The 21,578-nt window shown below is 40.4% G+C and overlaps 1 protein-coding gene across 1 annotated transcript in view; it reads right to left on the minus strand.

The window, feature by feature from the left end:
* LOC132834023 (signal-induced proliferation-associated 1-like protein 2) overlaps window positions 1-21,578 on the minus strand; it is a 427,470-nt gene that overhangs the window by 323,547 nt on the left and 82,345 nt on the right. The window contains exons 4-5 of the mRNA XM_060852741.1: window positions 14,390-14,564; window positions 10,490-10,593 (exon numbers count right to left, since the gene is read on the minus strand). Coding sequence (XP_060708724.1) covers window positions 10,490-10,593; window positions 14,390-14,564 — 279 coding nt within the window. The remainder of the gene's footprint in view (window positions 1-10,489; window positions 10,594-14,389; window positions 14,565-21,578) is intronic.

Here is a 21,578-nt window from a genome sequence, read left to right on the forward strand (position 1 = left end):
CAGGGTGCAGCACTTAATGACCACCATGATACCAAGGTTCAGCAGAACAAATTACAAGGTCGTATAAACTTGGGTTTAGCAGCTTGACCTGATTGAATTAGGTAAACTGTTAGATTCAAAAGGATAGATACAGGAAAAATAGTTCCTTTGTTGGAGAAGTCAAAAATGAGAGAACATCAGTATGGTAATAGCTTAGTGGTAACGTCACTGGACTAATGATCCAGAATCCCACGATAATATTCTGGGGACGTGTGTTGGAATCCTATCATAGTAGAAGATGAAATACGAATTCAATAAAATTCTGGAACTTAAAAAAACCTAGCCTAATGACGACTGTGTAACCACTGTCAACATTTGTAAAATCACAGCTGGTTCACTAATGTTCTTTAAGGAAGGAAATCTGCGGTCCTTACCTGGTTTTGCCATCTGTGCATTAGAAGATGACCTAGACAGTGATATTCATATTCCACAAATGAATAAAAAATTCTTAAAACCAAAAAGCAAGTCATTGATGACAAAATCAGGAAACATGTTTTCTTGCAAAAGCTAATATAAAGGAAAGGCTGCAGCATAGTTGTAATGTATATTCAGTAATCTAGACACTATAATTAGTTATCTAGAAACCTAGGCTAGTGACATGCTTCCAATCACACCAAAACAATGGTGAAATGTGAATTCTAAAACAAAACTGGAATAAAAATAACTATAAAACTCTTCTGGTTCACTAATGTCCTTTGGGGAAGGAAATCTATCATCCTGATCTGGTCTACATGCTAGTCTAGACCTATAGAAATATTATTCTTAATGTGACAGGCTGGCAACTAAATACTAGCCTAGCCAGCGATGCCCATATCCCAAAACAAAATCTGGACTCCTCACACTATCCCCATGGAAAAGACCTCCATTGCTGGAAGATTCAGAATTATCATGACTACAATCAATTGATTTTTGATAGGAAAGGATATCAAGCTATCATGGGTAAGTGGAGTTTCTCAGCATTATAGATACTGGGATAGAGGACCAAGGTAGGTAGCTACAGATCAGCTATAGTAAAATGAAATGGTAAAGCAGGCTTGAAGGGCTAAATGACTTTCTCCTCCAGTTTCAATACAAATCAGTTAACATAGTAATGGGAGAAACAGCATTTAATCACAGGCATTGGATTTCAAGGAACATTAGAAAACGAATTTGAGCAGAATTTTCCTTTTGTACTGGTAAATAGTATCATATATCAAATTGATCGTATATCTGGTGTACAACTTCACTCCTACAACACAGCAGAAGATAAATTGAACGATGAGATTTTGTAGGTAAATTAGAGACAGGTTTTAATAAAGAGATCTTCGAATAGTTAACTATTATCCAACAATGAATAGGGCGAGAAAAACTGTTTGTGGAGGTTTCTTCTTATCAGTGTGTTCAGGTTGCTTTCCTCAGTCAATATGTTGCTATTCCCAAGAAAGGAAGGAATACTTGAATTCCATCTGGGTAATAAGAAAGAGCAAATAGGTCAGCTTTCAAATTTGTGAATACCATGATATGTGTGAGAATTAAGATTGCAGAGGATGCTGAATTACCACAAGCAGATCAGAGTACATTATGGAAATCGCAAGACGCTGCACACTGGCACCTCAAATGCTAAATATTTGTTCAGCCTAAAGAAAAAGCATGAACGCTCATGGTGAAGGAGAGAAGTAAGAGTGTCTACAGCATAGATATCTAAAAAGACTTTTGACTAATGTTGAGAAGTGATATCCAAGACGGTGGTGTAAAAGATGAACTGTATCATTGCTATAACAACTGAGTATATGTGCAAGGTGTCAGATCATATGGAGTTGAGACCTGATGTAAGGTGTCACTATTGAAGCTCTACTCTACAGGGTTCACAGCCTAAAGTTAATAAACATAATGGTATGTATTAGTTGCATGTTAAGCCCTTGTCAATTCCAAGCTCTAAAAGCTGCCAAAAGGATTTTTATGTGTTGGCAAGAGGTTTCCAGACTCAGAAAAATGATAATATGTAGCAGGAAAAAGCCTAGAAATAGCAAAGAGCAATCAATGTGTCAATGAAGCGGTCCAACAATCAGACTAGCAAAAGAATTAAAAAATCTCAAGGTGATGGGCAGCAGCAGCATACAGTAACGAGCAAATGACTTTGAGGTCAGTCCAGTAATTGGATGGCAGAGGGGAAAACTGCATTAAAAAAAGTACTGACAAAGAGATGCAGAAGTAAAAACTCTTTGGCCACCAGAACTCCACTAGGAAAAACACCAACACCAGTAATAAGAGTAGCTCACTGTTAGTACAGCCAATGTTAGCAGTTAGACAAAGTAATTTACTCTGCAGATCCTTATTTGTTTCTTAATGCATAGTCACAACCCATAAGGAAGCATACCTAGTGTTTTTTTTTCTTTCTTTGGGCTTGTTGGATCATTTTATTTAAAGTAAACTGTTTCCAGTGCATTATGGAAAAAGTGTAAATGTCACCATTTTAAGTGGTTGCCTGCCTTTATTTCATGATACAGCCTCACTTAAATCATGACACAGTCAAAATCTACTCAATCTATAAACAAACATTGGTTAACAGGGAATGGAAGCAAAAAGGTATTCACAATACCAATTATTTAATTATATCATATTCAGTTCATCAACTGTGTCCAAGCAGTCAAAGATACTGATTCCGACAAAAGTAAAAATTTGGTGGAGCACATTTTGATCAGAATTTTCAAACTACTAACAGTAGGTTGACCAGAAATACGTATTTACTTATCAATTCATTATCAATTAGTATTTTCTAACGATGTGGATAGTAGTATCCCATTAATTCTATTTTTGGAGCCTATTACAATCTCTGCAATGCAGGATACTTAAAACACGATCATATAAAACTCATGGAAAATAAGTGTGAACCAGACAACTTGCTGAGTAATTTTTGAAGTTTTTTTTCCCTTCTGTACAATTATCAGCAAAGAATGTGCACCAGAAACTATGACATAATAATGCTTTTTTATGGAAATAGAAACTTACATTAACTAGGCAATGAGGAACACAATGTTGCTTACAATCTAATTAACCTGGAGGAGGCTCATTATAAGATACTCTTTGCACGATATAGAACAGGAGGGCAGATTTAGTTAAGGCACACCAAAGTAAATATATTTGGATTATTTCCCCTGCTTTGGTGTATTCAATTTGAGGAATAATAAGAACGGAGAACTAAATTCATCTCATTTCAAGTATCCAGTGTCAGTACCAAGGCTTTCCATATCAGAATCTTATCAATCATTGAGAAGACTGTGTGGTGGTGGTAATATCACTGGACTAGTAATCTAGAATGCCAGGCCTACATTTTGGAAACATGGGTTCAGCTCTCACCAGATTAGATTGTGAACTTCAAATTAAAAAATTGGAATTAAAAGCTATGTGAGCAGAGATCCTGTTAATTGTTGTAAAAACTCATCTGGTTCACTGACATCTTTCCTTCTTTTAGGGAAGGAAATTTGCCATTCCTACTTGGTGTGGCCTACATGCCACTCTTGACCTATGTCTGACTCAAAACTGCCCTCTGGACAATTAAGGATGAGCAAAAAGTGCTGACCTAGTCACACCCGCATCCCAAGAACAAATTTTTAAAAAGTCCGATGCAAAGAGAAGTTCTACCCAAACTGCCCTAATAGATTTCAGCTCAGTCTCAAAGAGTACTCATGATTGCACCAGTCTCAGATTTGTTCCCCTGTCTTATGATGGTTTCTTTGCATGTTGCTAGTTAGTGCCAAAATAAGAATGCAGTACGTTCTGTTAGGCGATACATAACATGATTAAAGCTGTTTAAACTTCCCATTTTTCATATAAAACTCAACACAGAGGAGATTCAAAACCCATTAATAGAAGCTGGTTTTCAACACTGGCATTATAAATGAAAGATTAGTGTAAAGGTACAGCACCACTCAATTGCCCAATCTGCCAAACTCCCAAGAATCTTTCTATCTTCATCTGCAGAAGCTGGAGTAGGGTAAACAGGACATTTTGGATCAGATTGGCTCCATGGTGAACTGGCTGGTAAGAAATATTCAAACCAAGTCAATCCCATGTTAGATGGTTAGAATCAATCAATTAATTCCATAGCAACAAGAAAGAAGGACTTATAGTCATTCCACCATGTCACTGAAAAGCCCGCAAATGATGAATTTTGCAAGTGCGGAATTTATTAAAAATATGTTAAAATGGTTAAAAATATCATGGACACATGCTTTTTGCCCACAGATGTTGATTTTTTTTTGTTATTTATTTTTTGGCACATATAGAGAAATGCATGATTTCATGGATACGAAGGTTTACTGGTACATTTCTATGGGAGCATAGATAATCTCAACATGTCAAAGCACTTTATAACTGATGCTATAGTTTTTGAAGTGAAATCATTTCCACTGTCTTTCGAAGCTTAGCAACTGACTGAAAGGCAGCCTGGCTCAGAAATGGAACCTGCAAGTTTGGATTGCTCTCTCGGGTTCTTCCCTTTCATTTTCCAATAATCCTATAAACTGAAGAACGAACCAATATAGAAAGTAATGCCAGCTAGACAAGCAACATGAAACATGCCAATATCTTGCACAAAAGCAGTTAGATTGTCAGGTTTGTCAGTGGATTGCATAGTAGGGTGGACTAAACATTACAGCACACATTTCTCAGCAATTTTTTGTGAGGCCTAAACATTAGTTTATCATATAAGCTACCTAGCTTCAGCAGGAACAAACTTAAATTTTGTGATATTCAAAGACATAAAGAAATATCTGAACTATTACACTAAAAGATTTACAGCCTCAACTCATTTGTATAATTACTGCCTAACAGAGATCTAAAAACGTACCTGGTTATCTTAGCAACATGCATTTCAAGGTTAATCAACAATAAAGAGCAAAAAGATGCAAGTACATGGTGAAAGGTGCCATCATTTTTTTCTTAAATTGAAAGACTTTGTTTTAAAGAACAGCTTATTTATGAATGCTAAACCATATTGAATAGGTGTTTTTAAAGAAGAGTTTATATTTTATTTGACATCACCCTAGGATGCTGTGGCATTAGTTTAATAGGGAACTAAAAAAATAAATCAATTATATTGACTAACAAGGTAGTGATTTTAAATAATAAAAATTATACATTCAAAACTGAAGTTTAAGCTTTAGAAAGTCTTTCACCGACTTATCTGGTTAGTATCATTTTACCTATTGGGTCTTAAGCTTGCAAGGTTACTAGGATCCATGTGGAAAGAATCCTGACCTTGACTACAGGCCTATCCCTCCAATTTACAGCAATCATTTCCAGACTTGTAAAGCATTCTAGGACCTATTCAGTTGTTACCTAGACAGTCCCAAATATTTGATTTTGTTTGAAAATATTGATTCTGAATTGCATGCTTTGCATTCATTGAAAATCATAACCATGTCAATGTCAATAAGGTGATAATGTCACACAAAGAGGGATAAGCGCTACTTCACAGGAGGTGAAATAAATATTTAAATAAAAAGAGACCATTGTTTCCACAATTAGTGCTATAGTGTAGCTCTACAGAAGCTTAGAACTTGCCTGTAAATCCTTTCCATCAGGTAAATCCACAGTTTAGTTCGTACAAAACTAACAGTTTCAGTTACATCATTACACAACACACTATTCTGAATTGTGTTACTAAATAAAGGAAGTGGTGTGAATACACTTCATTTTCCTCCTACTGATGTCCTCAAACAGTCAGGCTGTTCAGCAGCATTCACACACTGAACATCTATCAAAAAGAAACAAAGAGAAAATTGATTTCAATCATGTTTGAATGCAGCCCACAAATGGAATTTTATTGCTAACTCCCTCTTGACCCTCATGCATTTCTACGTCAGAGAATTTATTTAAAACAAGAATAAATTCTCACAAGTTTCTATTGATATATTAATGACAGAAAATTTAAATCATCTATCCTTTATCTCCCAACATCATGGCATTGGATTTAACAGGTATCCAAAAGCTGGCAAAAAAAAGCATGCACAAAGTACAGAGCTAGAAAATCTCCACAAGCTGACAACCCCTGCACAGCAACAACATGAATTTATACTGTACCCTTAATATAGTAAAACATCTCAAGGCACTTAACAGGAACACTATCAGATAAGATCTGACATTGAGCCACAGGAGGAGGTATCAGTACTGATTAGAGTTAGAGTTTGGTTAGAGTGTTACAGTGTGGATTCCAGGCCTGAAGATCTGACAACTTGGCCACCAGTAATGGAGTGATGAATACTGTGAACATGCAAGGGACCAGACTGGAGGAGTGAAGCTCTCAGAGGGCTGTACATACTAGAGAACCCTCTGCTTTACACATAGCCAGTTGAACCTCACCCAATAATCAAAACAAACAATAATGGCAAAATCCAAGGGCCAGACTCCCTACTTGCTACTAGCAAATAAATGTTGAGAATATAATGCCAAAATTAATTGAAGGAGAACAATACATACAGAAATCACAATAGAGAATTGTAGCACGGATCAAGTGTGCAATACTTGTAAATTATTCCTAATTAGACAAAAATTAACAGATCAGTATATATTAATATTTCATCAGGTTCTATTTCAGATGCACAGTACTTTATTAGGAATGTTCCAAAGATTTATTAAGCATGGAGTGCATTTTGCAGCACTATGCAATGCTACCCTAAAAGTAGGTCCTTGACTCGTTATCTGCTAATGCTTGATCCTAAGTTGTTTGCTGCCATTTTTTATTATCAGTGGCATTTTACCATTGCTTCCCACTTTTAGGGCAATGTTCCAAATATATCTCAGCTGGAATGAGAACTGAAAAGGGATTATATTATTATTGTATTATTCTGAAACACTAACCTACACACACACACACACACACACACACACACACACACACACACACACACACACACACACACACACACAGAGGAACAAGTATGAGGGATGGAATTTTCCCTTTTCCATTTAAGTATTTTGTTGAGTGAGACTCATGGCAACTGATTTACTATGGCTTGGAGCAACTATTCTCACATAGCCTTCCACTCTTCACCTCATTAATTACACAATCAACTCCTGGGAACCTTTCCTGGAGAATCATGCAGCTGTAAAGGGACAAGCGCTTACCACTGCTGGATTCTTCCAGTTTGCATGGCGCTGCTGCCAATTTTAAAGCCAATCTCCCACTTGCATACCAATTCAGCGAGTTTTGAGAGGATTTGTAGCTCAGGTTGAGGTTCTGGCTGTACGTTTGCTCACTGAACTGGGAGGTTCATTTCCAGATGTTTCGTCACCCTAGTAGGTAACATCTTCAGTGGGCCTCAGGCAAAGCAGTGTACATGATTCCTGCTTCCTATTTATATGTTTGGGTTTCTTGAGTTGGTGATGTCATTTCCTATTTTTTTTTCAGGGGGTGGTAGATGGGGTCTAACTCGATGTGTTTATTGATGGAGTTCTGGTTGGAATGCTCGTGTGAGTATCTGTTTGGCTTGTCCTAAGGTAGATGTGTTGTCCCAGTCGAAGTGACGTCCTTCCTTATCTGTATGTAAGGATACTAGTGAGAGAGGGTCATGTCGTTTTGTGGCTAGTTGGTGTTCATATTTCCTGATGGCTAGTTTTCTGCCTGTTTGTCCAATATAGTGTTTGTTACAATTCTTGCGTGGTATTTTGTAAATGACATTCATTTTGCTTGTCTGTATAGGGTCTTTCAAGTTCATTAGCTGGTGTTTTAGTGTGTTGGTGGGTTTGTGGACTACCATGATGCCAAGGGATCTGAACAGTCAAAGACATCTCAGAAATGACTGCCAGACTACAATCACCTGATGGTGGAACGTCGCTCCAAAGGCTAGTGTGCTTCCAATTAAACCTGTTGGACTATAACCTGGTGTTGTGTGATTTTTAACTTTGTACACCCCAGTCCAACACCAGTATCTCCAAATCAACACTAGAGCAAAGCAGCTTGGAGACAAACTGCAACTCCGGGCAGTGCTGTATTCTCAGTAAAGTGGGTCACCCAGTAGTACAGGAAGGGTCAATAATCTAATGCAATTCATAAGATTAAGTGTCACTATCCTCTCTCTGCTACCTCTCACTCAAAAAACCACCACTCACTCGAAATCTGCCACTGTACCCACATTCCATCAAGGCTCATGGATTATAACTCTTAGTATTAAATGTATCATTTCCACTCAGTAGTTTTTACCCAGCTCATCCTCCCAAACTATTCAACGTTCTTGCTCGTTGTGCTTCCAACCTCTCACAGAGGACACCTCTCCTGCTTATGTATCACAATGCGCTTTCATACTCTACTCTCACTTGTTTCCTGGAAGAAAAATCTGGCCTACAATCCAGAGCAATTGATTCACAGTGCTTGCTCCCTTTTGACGCATGGTCATTTTTTTGACCAGGATGTTTGCTGCAGGTGTGGCACTGAAGTATCATGGAGCCACGCACTGACATGTCCATCAGCCTTGAATGGTCAGTGCTCCCCTGATCATAAATTGCCTACTTCTCCCTCTGCACTGAAAAACAATGCAACCCACAGGGGCCAGCAGCTTGAATTTGAGTAATGACACTTTATGCTAAGAAAGCAATTTGATCCGGAGATCTTGGCAGCCCACACGTCAGTGAATGGGTGCTCAGAAAGCAATATGAAGTATACACAGATTGGAGTTTCTAAGTGCAGGCAAAGTAAGGGAGCATCAAGAAAACAGCCAAGGCCCATGGGTTAGATTCTTAGTACAGCAAACTTTGTTTTAACTGGCAATCTCGATAAAGTGGCAAAAATTACATACCACAAATACTGCAAAGTTTACTGTATTTTTCTGTCCAATTTTTTTTCCTTTAAATTGCTTCAATGTAAATATATTTGTCGCTCAATTGAATGGCCACATGAAATATCAACAGTTGATTCAATTGTGAGTCAATTTCTCCTCAAATGCTGCGATGTCCGAGTAATCATTTGAGGGCGTGAGTGAAAGCTTTCCGCTAGCAAATTTTAATTAAGGAAAAGTTGCATTGTTACTCAAATGATTTGTGTGGCAAATAAAGTATAACAGTGATGTGTATACCCCCACATTACATTTGTTACTTAATTGGTTTATACATTGATTATGTGGACCCCTTGATTATCCAGATTATTTGATCAAGTAGCACACTCCTGGTCTCATAGGGGCTGGTTAATAAAGTGTTCGCTGTAATTGCTTAACATGTTTCAGTCTCTGTGAGCGTGACTGGGCAGAAGCAAGTGAGTCCCAGGTGATGCCGAGTTTCAAAGTGAAGTTTTTTGAAAGGTGCAAGTGCTCTGAAAGCAAGCATGATGATATGGCAATGCTAATATTTGCCGACATTGACCTATGTGGATGAAGGGTTGAGGTGGAAAGAGCCCATGGTGCTTGCAGGAACATCATTGCGAAGATGCAGTTAGATTATGGCCAGGACAGAAATTTAACAAGCTGCAACAACAAGGTATCCATTCTGGTGACAGAATTTGTGCTGTCCAGTTTCTCAAGGAAAGAGAGAATTGGAAGTTAAAATAAGGCAAGTCGGGGGTTTAATGAGATGCAAAATCATGGAAACAAGGCTACCACTCAATGCTGAGATTATTTGCTTACCCATTAAGGCTTGGGGGAAAGTCAGAATTCTTTCTCCACACTGAGGTTCTGATTTGTTAATTTTGAGTATTTTCCCACCTTTCTCACCATTGCTCACATTGCACCAGGGAGGGAAATATTAGGAAGAGTAAAGGAGGGTCAAGATAGGACAAGGAGTATCGTTGCTATCAAAGCCAATGCAAAATGTGTGTCTTTGTATTACCTTTAACCAAAAAATTTGAGCATCACTAATTAGAAAGCACTGCAGCCAAGCTCCTCACCCTTTCTCCTTTTGCACATTTTAATGTGCAAGTTTACTAGTTATCAAGAACGGCTGGTTTTTTTCTGTCCGTCCCTAGTTTAGCATTTTAAAACTGGCTAATTCAGACTAAGAAGAAATCTCAACTTTTTAGTTTGTATTATTTAATTGAATTTTAATTTGATTAGACCAGCCATTAGAACAGCCACAATCCTTTTGTTTTAAAATGTGCAAATTAAAATGTGCTTACATAGTTGTGCAACAGACTTTAAATACAGAGCAGTGCAAAGGCTTAGGTAGAAGATACAATGAGGAATTTGTATATTTCAGATCTAATACTACAGGGTATATAATTTGTCCAAAATGTATATACCAAACTGTTGATAGCTATAACGCCACATGGAAAAGAACAGGATTATACCATTTTTAGTTATGAATATAGATGCTGTAAAAGCTGGAAACAATTTTTAACACTAACATTTACACCAACCAAAATTTAATACAGAGAAAGACACACCACAATTATTGCATCCAAATGCTGAAAACAAGAAAATATTGCACCACATTCAATCTCTGTAAAACTCTACTACGCTATGTCTGAGTTCAGAGCCTTGAGTACCTGTTGCCTATTGTTGGGTGTGTATGGAAGCATCGTTGACACGTGGAACATGATTTCATAATCCTTGTATGTAGTATATAGAGAATGTGTTCCTGTGGAGTCAGCTGAAACATTAAAATAAAGCATGATGTACAAACATTTGATAAGAAATCATCAGAACAAACAATCACTACTTTTCCAAAGAACACATTTTGGGAAGGAAAGAATGTTCAAGAAGTCAAATGATGGCAGAACTGAAATGTTCCCATTTCCAAACAAAGTATAACAAAAATTGGAGGAAAATTGATTATCTTTAACTTTTACCCAAAAATGTTTATGAACTTGAATGACAGAAGACAGGAGTATGCTGTTGGACAGCTCCCATTCCAATCATAGAAATAGCTGGAGAAACTCAGCAGGTGTGGGAGCATCTGTGCAGAGAAAGCAGAGTCAATGTTTCAGGTCAAACAACTCTTCTTCAGAACAGATTGTAGACAGGAAAAGGTAGCGTATGTGCTAAAGGTGGAGAGGTGGGGCTAAAGGAATACAGAGACAGCGAGCGAAAGCGAGATACAGAATAGCAATTGGGTGGGAATGGATCATTTCCCAGACCATACACAAACTCATCACCTCAGGGGATCTCCCACCCACAACCTCCAACCTCACAGTACAGGAACCTCCGACACAAAATTCACAAACCAGACTGCCCCAGTCGACCCATTGTCTCAGTCTGCTCCTGCTTCACCGAACTCATCTCTATGTACTTTGATACTGTTCTATTCCTCCCGGTCCAGGAACTCCCACCTACATTCAGGATACCACCCACACTCTCCACCTCCTCAAAGACTTTTGTTTCCCCGGCATCCTCTTCTTCTCCATGGGCATTCAGTCCCTGTACACATCTACCAACCATGACGAAGGCTTCCAAACCCTCCAATTCTTCTTCTCTTGGCATCCCAACCAGTACCCTTCCACTGATGCTCTCATTTGTTTAGCTGAACTGGTCCTCACCCTCAATAATTTCACCTTTAAATCCTCCCACTTCCTCCTGACCAAACGGGTAGCTATGGGCGCCTGCATGGGCCCCAGCTATGCCTGTCTCTTCATCGGGTACATGGAACAGCCCATCTTCCGCAGCTACACTGGCACCATTCCCCACATTTTCCTCCACTACATCAATGACTGTATCTGCGCCAACTTGCACTCCCATGAGGAGGTTGAACAATTTACCAACTTCACTAACATATTCCACCACGGCCTTAAGTTCACTTGGACCATCTTGGACACTCCCTTCCCTTCCTGAACCTCTCCAGCTCCATTAACAATGACCGACTCAACAGGGACATCTACAACAAGCCTACCGACACCTGGATTACAACTACTCCCACCCTGCCTCATGTGATCCCTTATTCCCAATTCCTCCGTTGCATATGCTCCCAGGAGTACCAATTCCACCACAGAACATACCAGATGGCCTCCTTCTTCAGAGACTGCAATTTCCCCTCCCACGTGGTTGATGATGCCCTCCAGGGTATCGCATCCACTTCCCGCACCTCTGCCCTTGAGGCCCACTCCTCCAACCACAACATGGACAGAAGCCCCCTAGAAACCTCCAGATTCCAGATACATTGCACTATCCTCCACCATTTCAACCTACAAACAGACCTCACCATCAGGGATATATTTCCCTCTCCATCCCTAACTGCATTCCATAAAGATCATTCCCTCTGCAACTCCATTGTTAGGTCCACACCGCCCACCACCCTCACTCTCCCCTCCCGGCACCTTTTCCTACCACCTCAAGAACTGCAAAACCTGTGCGCACACCTCCACCCTCACCTCTGTCCAAGGCCCCAAAGGAGCTTTCCACATCTATCAGAGATTTACCTGTACTTCCACACAGTCATTTCTGTATCCATTGCTTCTGATGTGGTCTCCTCTACACTGGAGAGACAGGATGCCTACTTGTGGAATACTTCAGAGAACATCTCCAGGACACAAACACAAAACAACCCCACTGCCCTGTGGCCAAATGCTAACTCCCCCTCACACTCCCCCCAAGAACATGCAGATCCTGGGCCTCCTTCATTGCCAAAACTTCACCACTCGATGCCTGGAGGAAGAACACCTAATCTTCCTCCTTGGGACCCTCCAACCACACGGGATTAATGTCATTTTCACCAGTTTCTTCATTTCCCCTTCCCCCTACTTTATCCCAGATCCAACCTTCCAACTCATCACCACCATCATGACCTATCTGTCTTCTTTCCCACCTATCTGCTCCACCCTCCTCTCCGATCTATCACCTTCACCCCCAACTTCACCTATCTATCGCACCCTCAGCTACCTTCCCCCCAGCCCTAACCTCTCCCATTTATTTCTCAGCCCCCTTGGGCCACCCCCTCATTCCTGATGAAAAGTTTATGCTTGAAATGTCGATTCTCCTGCTCCTCGGATGCTGCCTGACCAGCTATGCTTTTCCAGCACCACTCTCTTTAACAGGAATTGATCATGGTGAACCTGGAGAAAGAAAAGCTGATAATAGAACATGGAACAGCACAGCACAGAACAGGTCCTTCGGCCCACGATGTTGTACCGAACATTTGTCCTAGCTTAAGTACCTATCCATTTGCCGCTTAAAGGTCACCAATGATTCACACTCTGCACTTCCCCCGGGAAGTGCATTTCATGCCTCCACCACGCACAGGGTAAAGAACCTACCCCTGACATCCCCCCATACCTTCCACCCTTCACCTTAAATTTATGTCCCTTTGTAACATTCTGTTGTACCCGGGGAAAAAGTCTCTGTCTACTCTATCTATTCCCCTGATCATCTTATAAACCTCTATCAAGTCACCCCTCATCCTTTGCCGTTCCAATGAGAAAAGGCCTAGCACTCTCAACCTATCCTTGTACGACCTATTCTCCATTCCAGGCAACATCCTGGTAAATCTCCTCTGCACCCTCTCTCAAAGCTTCCACATCTTTCCTAAAATGAGGCGACCAGAACTGCTCACAGTACTCCAACTGTGGTCTTACCAAGGTCCTATACACCTGCAACATCACCTCACGACTCTTGAATTCAATCCCTCTGCTCATGAACGCTAATACACCATAGGCCTTCTAACAAGCACTAGCCACCTGAATGGCAACTTTCAAAGATCTATGAACATAGACCCCAAGATCCCTCTGCTCTTCTACCTTACTAAGAACCCTACCGTTAACCCTGTATTCTGCATCCTTCCAAAATGGACAACCTCACACTTGACAGGGTTGAACTCCATCTGTCACTCCTCAGCCCAGTTCTGCACCATATCTAAGTCCCTTTGCAGCCGACAACAGCCCTCCTCACTATCCACAACTCCACCAAAATAATGATAATGGAAACCATTAGTGGGTGAAAATGGATTGGTGTGGAGAAAGCAGCCCATGTGATCAAAATGCCTGGTGTGTGGGGGTGGCGGTAAGAACATGGGAGAAAATGTCCTGAAGGCTACACAGTTCACAAGCAGAGAACAAAAAGAGAGATGCTTGCACTGAGCTTTGCTGAAGTACTGCAGCAAGCCTGGGATAGAGATTTTGGCCAGGGAATACAGTGGTCTGTTGAAGTGGCAGGCACCAGGAAGCCGCGTCCATACCACGAATGTTCAGTTAGAAACCTGTAGGTTATTAAAAACTGAACATGTCTCAACTCCGTGTTCTGAGATTCATAGTTCACAGCAAAGATATAGGATGGATCAGAGAGACAGAATTTCTTTGGATTTGAATTGCTGTCAAGAGAACATGGTGGAGAATAGATTGAAATTTTATTTTGCTTGGTGTTTTCAGGTTATTTTAACTATGTTCTGTATTTGGATAACTGTGTTTTGTCTTTTGTATGGGGAGGGTCATAACCTGAAAATAAGAGAAGTGGTTACTTACTTTTGTTATCCAGCTGTGCTCTGTACTTGCTGAAGCCCTTCAATCTCACCCTGTGGCCAAGGAGATCAAGGAACTCTTCGAACACTGGACCTCCCGTCTCATTGTTATACATCTCCTCTTCTGTGCTTTGGCCTGCTTTACAGTATAGGACTCCAACTTTATGCTGGAAGCTTAGCTGAAACAAATTAATATTTTAAACAAGTAACTACAAAATACATGATAACAGGATGGTTAAATTTAATCACAAAATATCTTCTGGTATCAAATTTAACATTTCACCTCTAAATTCATTTTTAAAAATCTTGCTATATTAGGAGGCAACGAAACAGTATTCAACTTTCCACTAATCTATTCAAATGCATTCACTACTCATGATTTAAATTTGCTGGTCGTGTAAAAATGCAAAGAAAAGCTTGCATTTTTCTCTCTTTCTGGATGTTCATATAGCCATTTTTGAAGCATGGTCACTATTCTGATGTAAGAAACACAGCAACTAATTTGTTTTTACAACAAAGTCTCATAACAATATGATAATGATCATTTGTTTAGTAAAGTTGAGGGATAAATATTAACCAGGACATCAAAGATAACCGCCAGCTTTTTTTCAATTGTGCTACGGCAACTTTTGTGATCATCTGAGAGACATATGGTGACTCAGATTAAAATTACATGCAAACAAAAGCATCTCAATTTGTGCAGCACTCCCACATTTTGTAATGGAAGCAATGACCTAGAATTGTGAAGTTACGTCTCTGGAATGGGACTTGAACTCTCAATCATCTATTTCAGAGGAAAAAACATTCTACACTCTGAGCAATGGCTGACACTTCAATGCAAATTCCCTCAGTATCCAACCTTTAGTTGCTTAGACGATGTGCCTGAATCTGAAATTTTCATGCAAACACAACAGTTATGGTGAACCTAGAAAATATTCATTGTACAGTGCAGCAAATCTGTTCAAAAACACGTTGCCCACTGAAATCCTCTCTATCATCTCTTGAAGGAGAATTATGCTTGCAGAATTCTCTCCCAAGAGTAGAATTGATTTCAATTGCTCAATAATGTGTATCTACCATCAATTATTGATTCCATCTGCAAGAATATATAGGATACCTAACTTTATTCTGATCAAGTAGAATTATATTACATTTATTTAATTAGATTGACAACATTGCAACAAACTACTTTGGAGTATTAGCTGCAGTTGGAAGATCTATTACAGCCATATCATCATTCTATTCAGACTTGAGTCTATTTCCAGCTCAGAGATTTTGTAGCGAGGGTAATAACTGAAGCTTGTATACATCTGAACTCATTTGTAATTGTGCTTGAGAAGTTATTTTATATTTTGAGTACAATGTAATCAGCAAAAGATATAGACTAAAGCAGAAGCATAAGCAATTGTGGATATGGGCTGATACCTGTACAATAATATTTGGTCATATATGTAGACAGGTCTTATTTGTGGAGTTGCCATGAAAGTGAACATATCCATCATTACATACCATTACATGCTAAAATTCCATCGCTATAAAATAGAATCTAATGCTATAGTATGTACAAACGAGGTCAAACTGCAGATAGGACAAAGTTCTGTAAATCACAAATTTGCTTGGAAGTCTGCTCCCAGATTCAAAATTTTGACAGATGTCGGTGAGACCTTTCACACACAAAAGATTTCTCATTTAAAAACTTGTATCTGTACCCCACCTTCAATTGAATAAAATATTCTGAGGTGCTTCACAGTCAAAGCCACAGCCACAGTCCAAGAGTGAAATAGTCAGCCCTCAAACTAACCTAGGCAGGCAAACACATCCAGCCAGGCAGCATCAGGAGGTGGAAAAGTTGGCATTTCAGGTGTAACCCTTCTTCAAGGCTAGGGGTGGATGTAAGGGGAGCTGCAATTAAAGAGGCTGGCTAGGACACCAACCCCCTCACCTCCATCTAAGGCCCCAAATGATTTTTTCACATCCAACAGAGATTTTCCTGCACATTCAAATACCTCATCTACTGCGTACGTTGCTCTCAATGTGGTCTACAAAGGAGACACGAAGCCAACTTGTAGAACGTTTAAGGGAACATCTCTGGGACGCACACTCCAGACAACCCCACCACCCTGTGGCTGACCATTTCACCAATGACATGCATTTCCGGGGCTTCCTCCACTGTCACATCCAAGTCACCCTCAAAGAAGAATGCCTCATCTTTCGCCTTGGGACCTTCAATCACACGGCATCAAAATCGATTTCATGAGTTTCCAAATCTCCCCTCCCTTTACCTCATCCCAGATCCAACCCTCCAACTTGGAACTACCATTTTGACCTGTTCATCTTCCTCCCCACCTATCTGCTCCACCTATCGTATTCCCAGCTACCTTCCCCCTTACTTCCACTCTCCTATTTATCTCTCAGCCCCCTCCTCCCCCAACCCCCCCAAACATTTCAGATGAACAGCTTATGCCCAAAACATCGACCCTCCTGGTTCTCGGATGCTGCCTGACCTGCTGTGCTTTTCCAGCACCACACTTATGGACTAGGCCAGACCCCTAAAGGCATTAAGTAGGTAACCCCGACTGTAACTTTGCTATTTGCTTTAGCTAAGTGTATAGTGGATATTCCCGGGGTAAGTTAGCTGGTTCGACTGCCAAGTTTTAAACAAACAGAATTTATGTACAAAATTGCGGAATGGAACACAAAGAACAGGAAATAGAATACCGGACAACTTATCCTATCCAAACCCAATTTAATGATGCTGTTCCGAAAATACTGGCACCAGACCCAATATACACATCCCATTTTCCAACAGTAAAAATGATACAGACATCTTATACTTTGTGAAGTCAGAGGGGCAGAAGGAGAGAGAGAGAAGATCCCACAGCCCTTTTCCACACACAGCTGCCAGTGAACTCAATAAGTTCTGAACTGAAATAAAACTCTAACCTAAACGAGCTAGCCTGTGTAGCTAGCCTGGCCACTCCCCTTTGATTATACCAATTTCTTTTAAGTGCCAATGTTGGACTGGGGTTTACAAAGTTAAAAATCACACAATACCAGGTTATAGACCAACAGAGTTGGCGCTTCCAAATAGACCAGTTGGCCTATAATCTGGTGTTGTGTGATTTTTAACATTTAAGACATGACAGTCTTAGGCTGGAGGTATTATCTGTTAGGGTAAACAAGGGGCCAATAAACCAGTCAAACGTCATTAGAACGTCTCTGAAAAAAAACTCAAGGGCATCGTAACCTTGTAAAATGAACCAGTATTCTGACAACACTTTTCAATGAAGTACAATATATAACAATTGTCAAAAAATAAAATGTGGCTCAGAGCAGAATTCAACAAAATTAAAAAAAAGAAAATGAGAAATGTGCTTTAAGGATGTACAATATTACTGTTTAACAGCAAGGCTTTCATAATCAGTTATCTGAAAGTGTAATGAATATTTATTAATTTATATATAGTAACTGTATTCATGAAAATTATCCGAGTACCAAAATGAGTTAAAGCTACATTAAATTTTCACAAAGTTTAGGCTTCAAATGAAATACTCAAGTTCTCTCAGCAATGCTCACTCACTTCACACGCTTCAATTGGCTGTCTCAGCCATTGATCTTTCAAACACTAAGTAACCTTGCCCTTAGGATTAAATCATATCAGTTTATAGATTTATGTGCAGCAAACTGAATGTTCAAACTCATGAAGATCTTTTCTGACCATTAAATATTAAGGAATGAGCTATCACTAAAAACTTAAAAACTACTTATTGATTTGTCAGTTGCAGTAGAGACAGGCTGCAGATATAATAAATAAATGAATAATTAATACTTGCTGTTGACTTAATCATTAACAAAGACAAAGTACATGTACCCTGGTCAAGAAATCCAACTCAACTGAGATGACAGGAACTTGTTCTCGCCATATCGAAGCATTCGATGAAAGAGAGCTGTTGAAGATGCGGCACTTTGTATATGACTGGACAGCAGCTTCAAACATATAAATGAGTAACAGTAGGCCACTTAGCCCCTTGAGACTGGCCCTGCCGTTTGATAAGATTGGTTTGTTCTGATTGTGGCCTCAACACCAATTCCCTGTATTCTCCCATACCCTCTGAGTCCCTCATCAATTGAGGCTAAAAAGTACCAACGATCCTGCCTCAATTTCTCTATTGGGAAAGAGTGTTCCACAGACTAATAACCCTCTGAGAAAAAAACATTTCCTCACATCTCCATCTTAAATGGGATACATTTTAAACGAAAAGTGCTGGAAATCTCAGGGGGTCAGGCCAACATCTGTGGAGAAAGAGCAAGCCAATGTTCTGAGTCTAGATGATTTCATCGGATGATTTTTTTTAATGTTCAGTACAGATTGCAGCATCTGCAGTAATTTCCTCCACAGTTTTAAATGGTGTTCTCTAGTTCTACCGTCTATCACAATCCCCGACAATGCCACCAAATTTATGTCGCAATATTGTTAAAAGTCTTTTTTTGCTTTTAAAAATTTGAAATTCCAGAATTTATCATCAAAATAAGGCTACAAGATTCCATGGTTTTAAACAAATAAAATAAATTATATAAATTTAGGAAAGTAAATAATACATTTGCATATACTTGTACTCTACATCCAGATTTAACATCAGGAAAAATGTGGATTAATGGACCAACTGTGATGAAAGACCCTACAGAACATATCAAGTTGAAGACAAGGTCAAGACAAATCCCATGGATTTCTCTGCAATTATTGCCTCGGACATTAGAGGCACTACAAATCACTAAATCACAACATAATTTTGCTCCCGTCACAGGAGTTATCAAATCTTCACTTTGGACAAATTAGCCTCTGAAATTCCTCAGAAACACCTCCAACTAAAAACGGCTCAACCACGATCTACGTCCTGGTAGTTGTATACCTGAAGACCACATTTTCTCGTAAATTCTCGGTTCTTACCAAACAGCTAACTTCACCAGAGTGCTGCTCCCACTGAATTTCCATGAGCTCACAGACTCAAGCTACTTGGTCTTCTTTTCCAGTTGAGTTAACTGCTTCTCATACTGCATCCCATTTTTTTGGCCGTGCTATACTCCAGTGTGTTAACACAGGTAGTTATTTTCAAATCAAACACTCTGAAAGATGGTGTGACACAGCGCTGGAGCAGGTGAAGCCCGAACTTGGCATCTTAGCCCCGAGATAAGCATCCTACCACGTGCTACAAAAGTTCTGTAAACACAGGCACAGTTGCAGTCAGTTCCTTGGGCACTTGTTATGAAAAATTGTTCACCTGTCAGCTACCCAATTTCTTTGCTAGGCTGCACCATCCCAAGCTTGATAATACTGTACTTGATTTAATTAGTTGCATACTTTTAACTCTTTTTGAGTAGAACCCTATTGCACAAGACCTATCATTTGAATCAACTGCATGGAGCTCGCAAACAACCGACAGCAACATCAAGTCACTTTCCTTGACACACACACTGACGAACTGAGATAACTGCTATTCACTGACCCTTCACCAAATCTGAGTGACCCTTTCAAAAAAAAATCAATAATAAGCCTTTATCACATCTCAGCCACAATCTCTTTCAGCGTTCACACAATAACACTTCTCTCAGGATCTTATGTTTCAATAAAACGATCTCCTTTTTCAAGAAATTCCAATGGCGACTGGCCCAATATTTCTTCATAAGAAACTTGCCCTTTGTACCAGGAATCAATCAAGATATCCAACATTCTAAATAAGGAAACCAAAACTGCACAGAGCACTTCAAGTATTAATGCCTCTACAAACATGGCAAAACCTCCCTTCATTTGTATTCCATACCCCCTGCAATAACAATCATAATCAATTGCTGCTGAAAATGTGTTGCTGGAAAAGCGCAGCAGGTCAGGCAGCATCCAAGGAACAGGAAATTCGACGTTTCGAGCATAAGCCCTTCTTCAGGAATGGATTGCTGAAGAATCAATGGCTGTGCCTGCCAAATGCAAGAAGAAACATCTCCAAATCAAAATCTACAGTTTCAGATGACTTGGTCATTCAGAACATACTGTATATATTGTCTTTCTGCATCTAAAACTGCAATAGCCAAAACGAAAGGGATAGTCAGCTATTTAGAGTCATATTAGCTCAGCTGGCTAGACTGTGGTACAGATAATAGGTGAAAGTGAGGACTGCAGATACTGGAGATCAGAGTCGAGAGCGTGGGGCTGGAAAAGTACAGCAGGTCAGGCAGCATCCGAGGAGCAGGAGAATCGACATTTCGGGCCTAAGTCCTTCATCAGGAATGAGGCTTGTAGGCTGGGGATGAGAGATAAATGGGAGGGGGTGGGGTTGGAGGGAAGGTAACTGAGAAAGCGATAGGTGGATGAAGGTGAGGGAGAAAGTGATAGGTCAGAGGGGGGAATGATGGATGGGGCCAGAGAGTGGTGCAGAGTTGGAGGCTTGGGACTGGGATTATTTGAGGGGAGGGGAAATGAGGAAGTTGTTGAAATCCACATTTGTCTCGTGTGGTTGCAGGGTCCCAAGGCGGAATATGAGGCATTCTTCCTCTTGGCATCGTGTGGTAACGGTTTGGCAGTGGAGAAGGCCCAGCATCTGCATGCCCCCGACAGAGTGGGAGGGGAGTTGAAGTGCTCAGCCAGAGGGTGGGGTTGGTGGGTACGGCTGTCCCAGAGATGTTCTCTGAAATGATTCTCAAGAAGGCATCCTGTCTCCCCGATGAAGAGGAGACCACACCGGGTGCAAAGGATGCAGTAGACGACATTGGTATAGGTGCAGGTAAATTTCTGACGGACGTGGAAGGATCCCTTGAGGCCTTGGATGGAGGTGAGGAGAGTGGTGTGGGTGAAGGTTTTGCACTTGCTGCAGTAGCAGGGTAAGGTGCCTGGAGTGGGGTGTGGGCTGGTGGACCTGACAAGGGAGAATGGTCTTTCTGGATCGTAGATAGTGGTGGGGAGGAAATATATATGTTTGGTGGTGGGGTCTGTTTGGAGTTGGCGGAACTGGCAGATGATGTGATGCATGTGGAGGTTGGTGGGTGGATGGTGTGGACCGGGGAGAGGGAGTAGGGAGGCTGCAATGCTTTGGGAGGGATGGGTTTCGGGGTGGTGGTGCGTGAAGTGGAGGAGATGCGCTGGAGATATAGTCGACCTCGTGGGATGGGAAGGTGCGATCATGGATTATGGAGGCCATCTGGGT

Source organism: Hemiscyllium ocellatum, chromosome 3, assembly GCF_020745735.1.
Source record: "Hemiscyllium ocellatum isolate sHemOce1 chromosome 3, sHemOce1.pat.X.cur, whole genome shotgun sequence".
NCBI lineage: Eukaryota > Metazoa > Chordata > Chondrichthyes > Orectolobiformes > Hemiscylliidae > Hemiscyllium > Hemiscyllium ocellatum.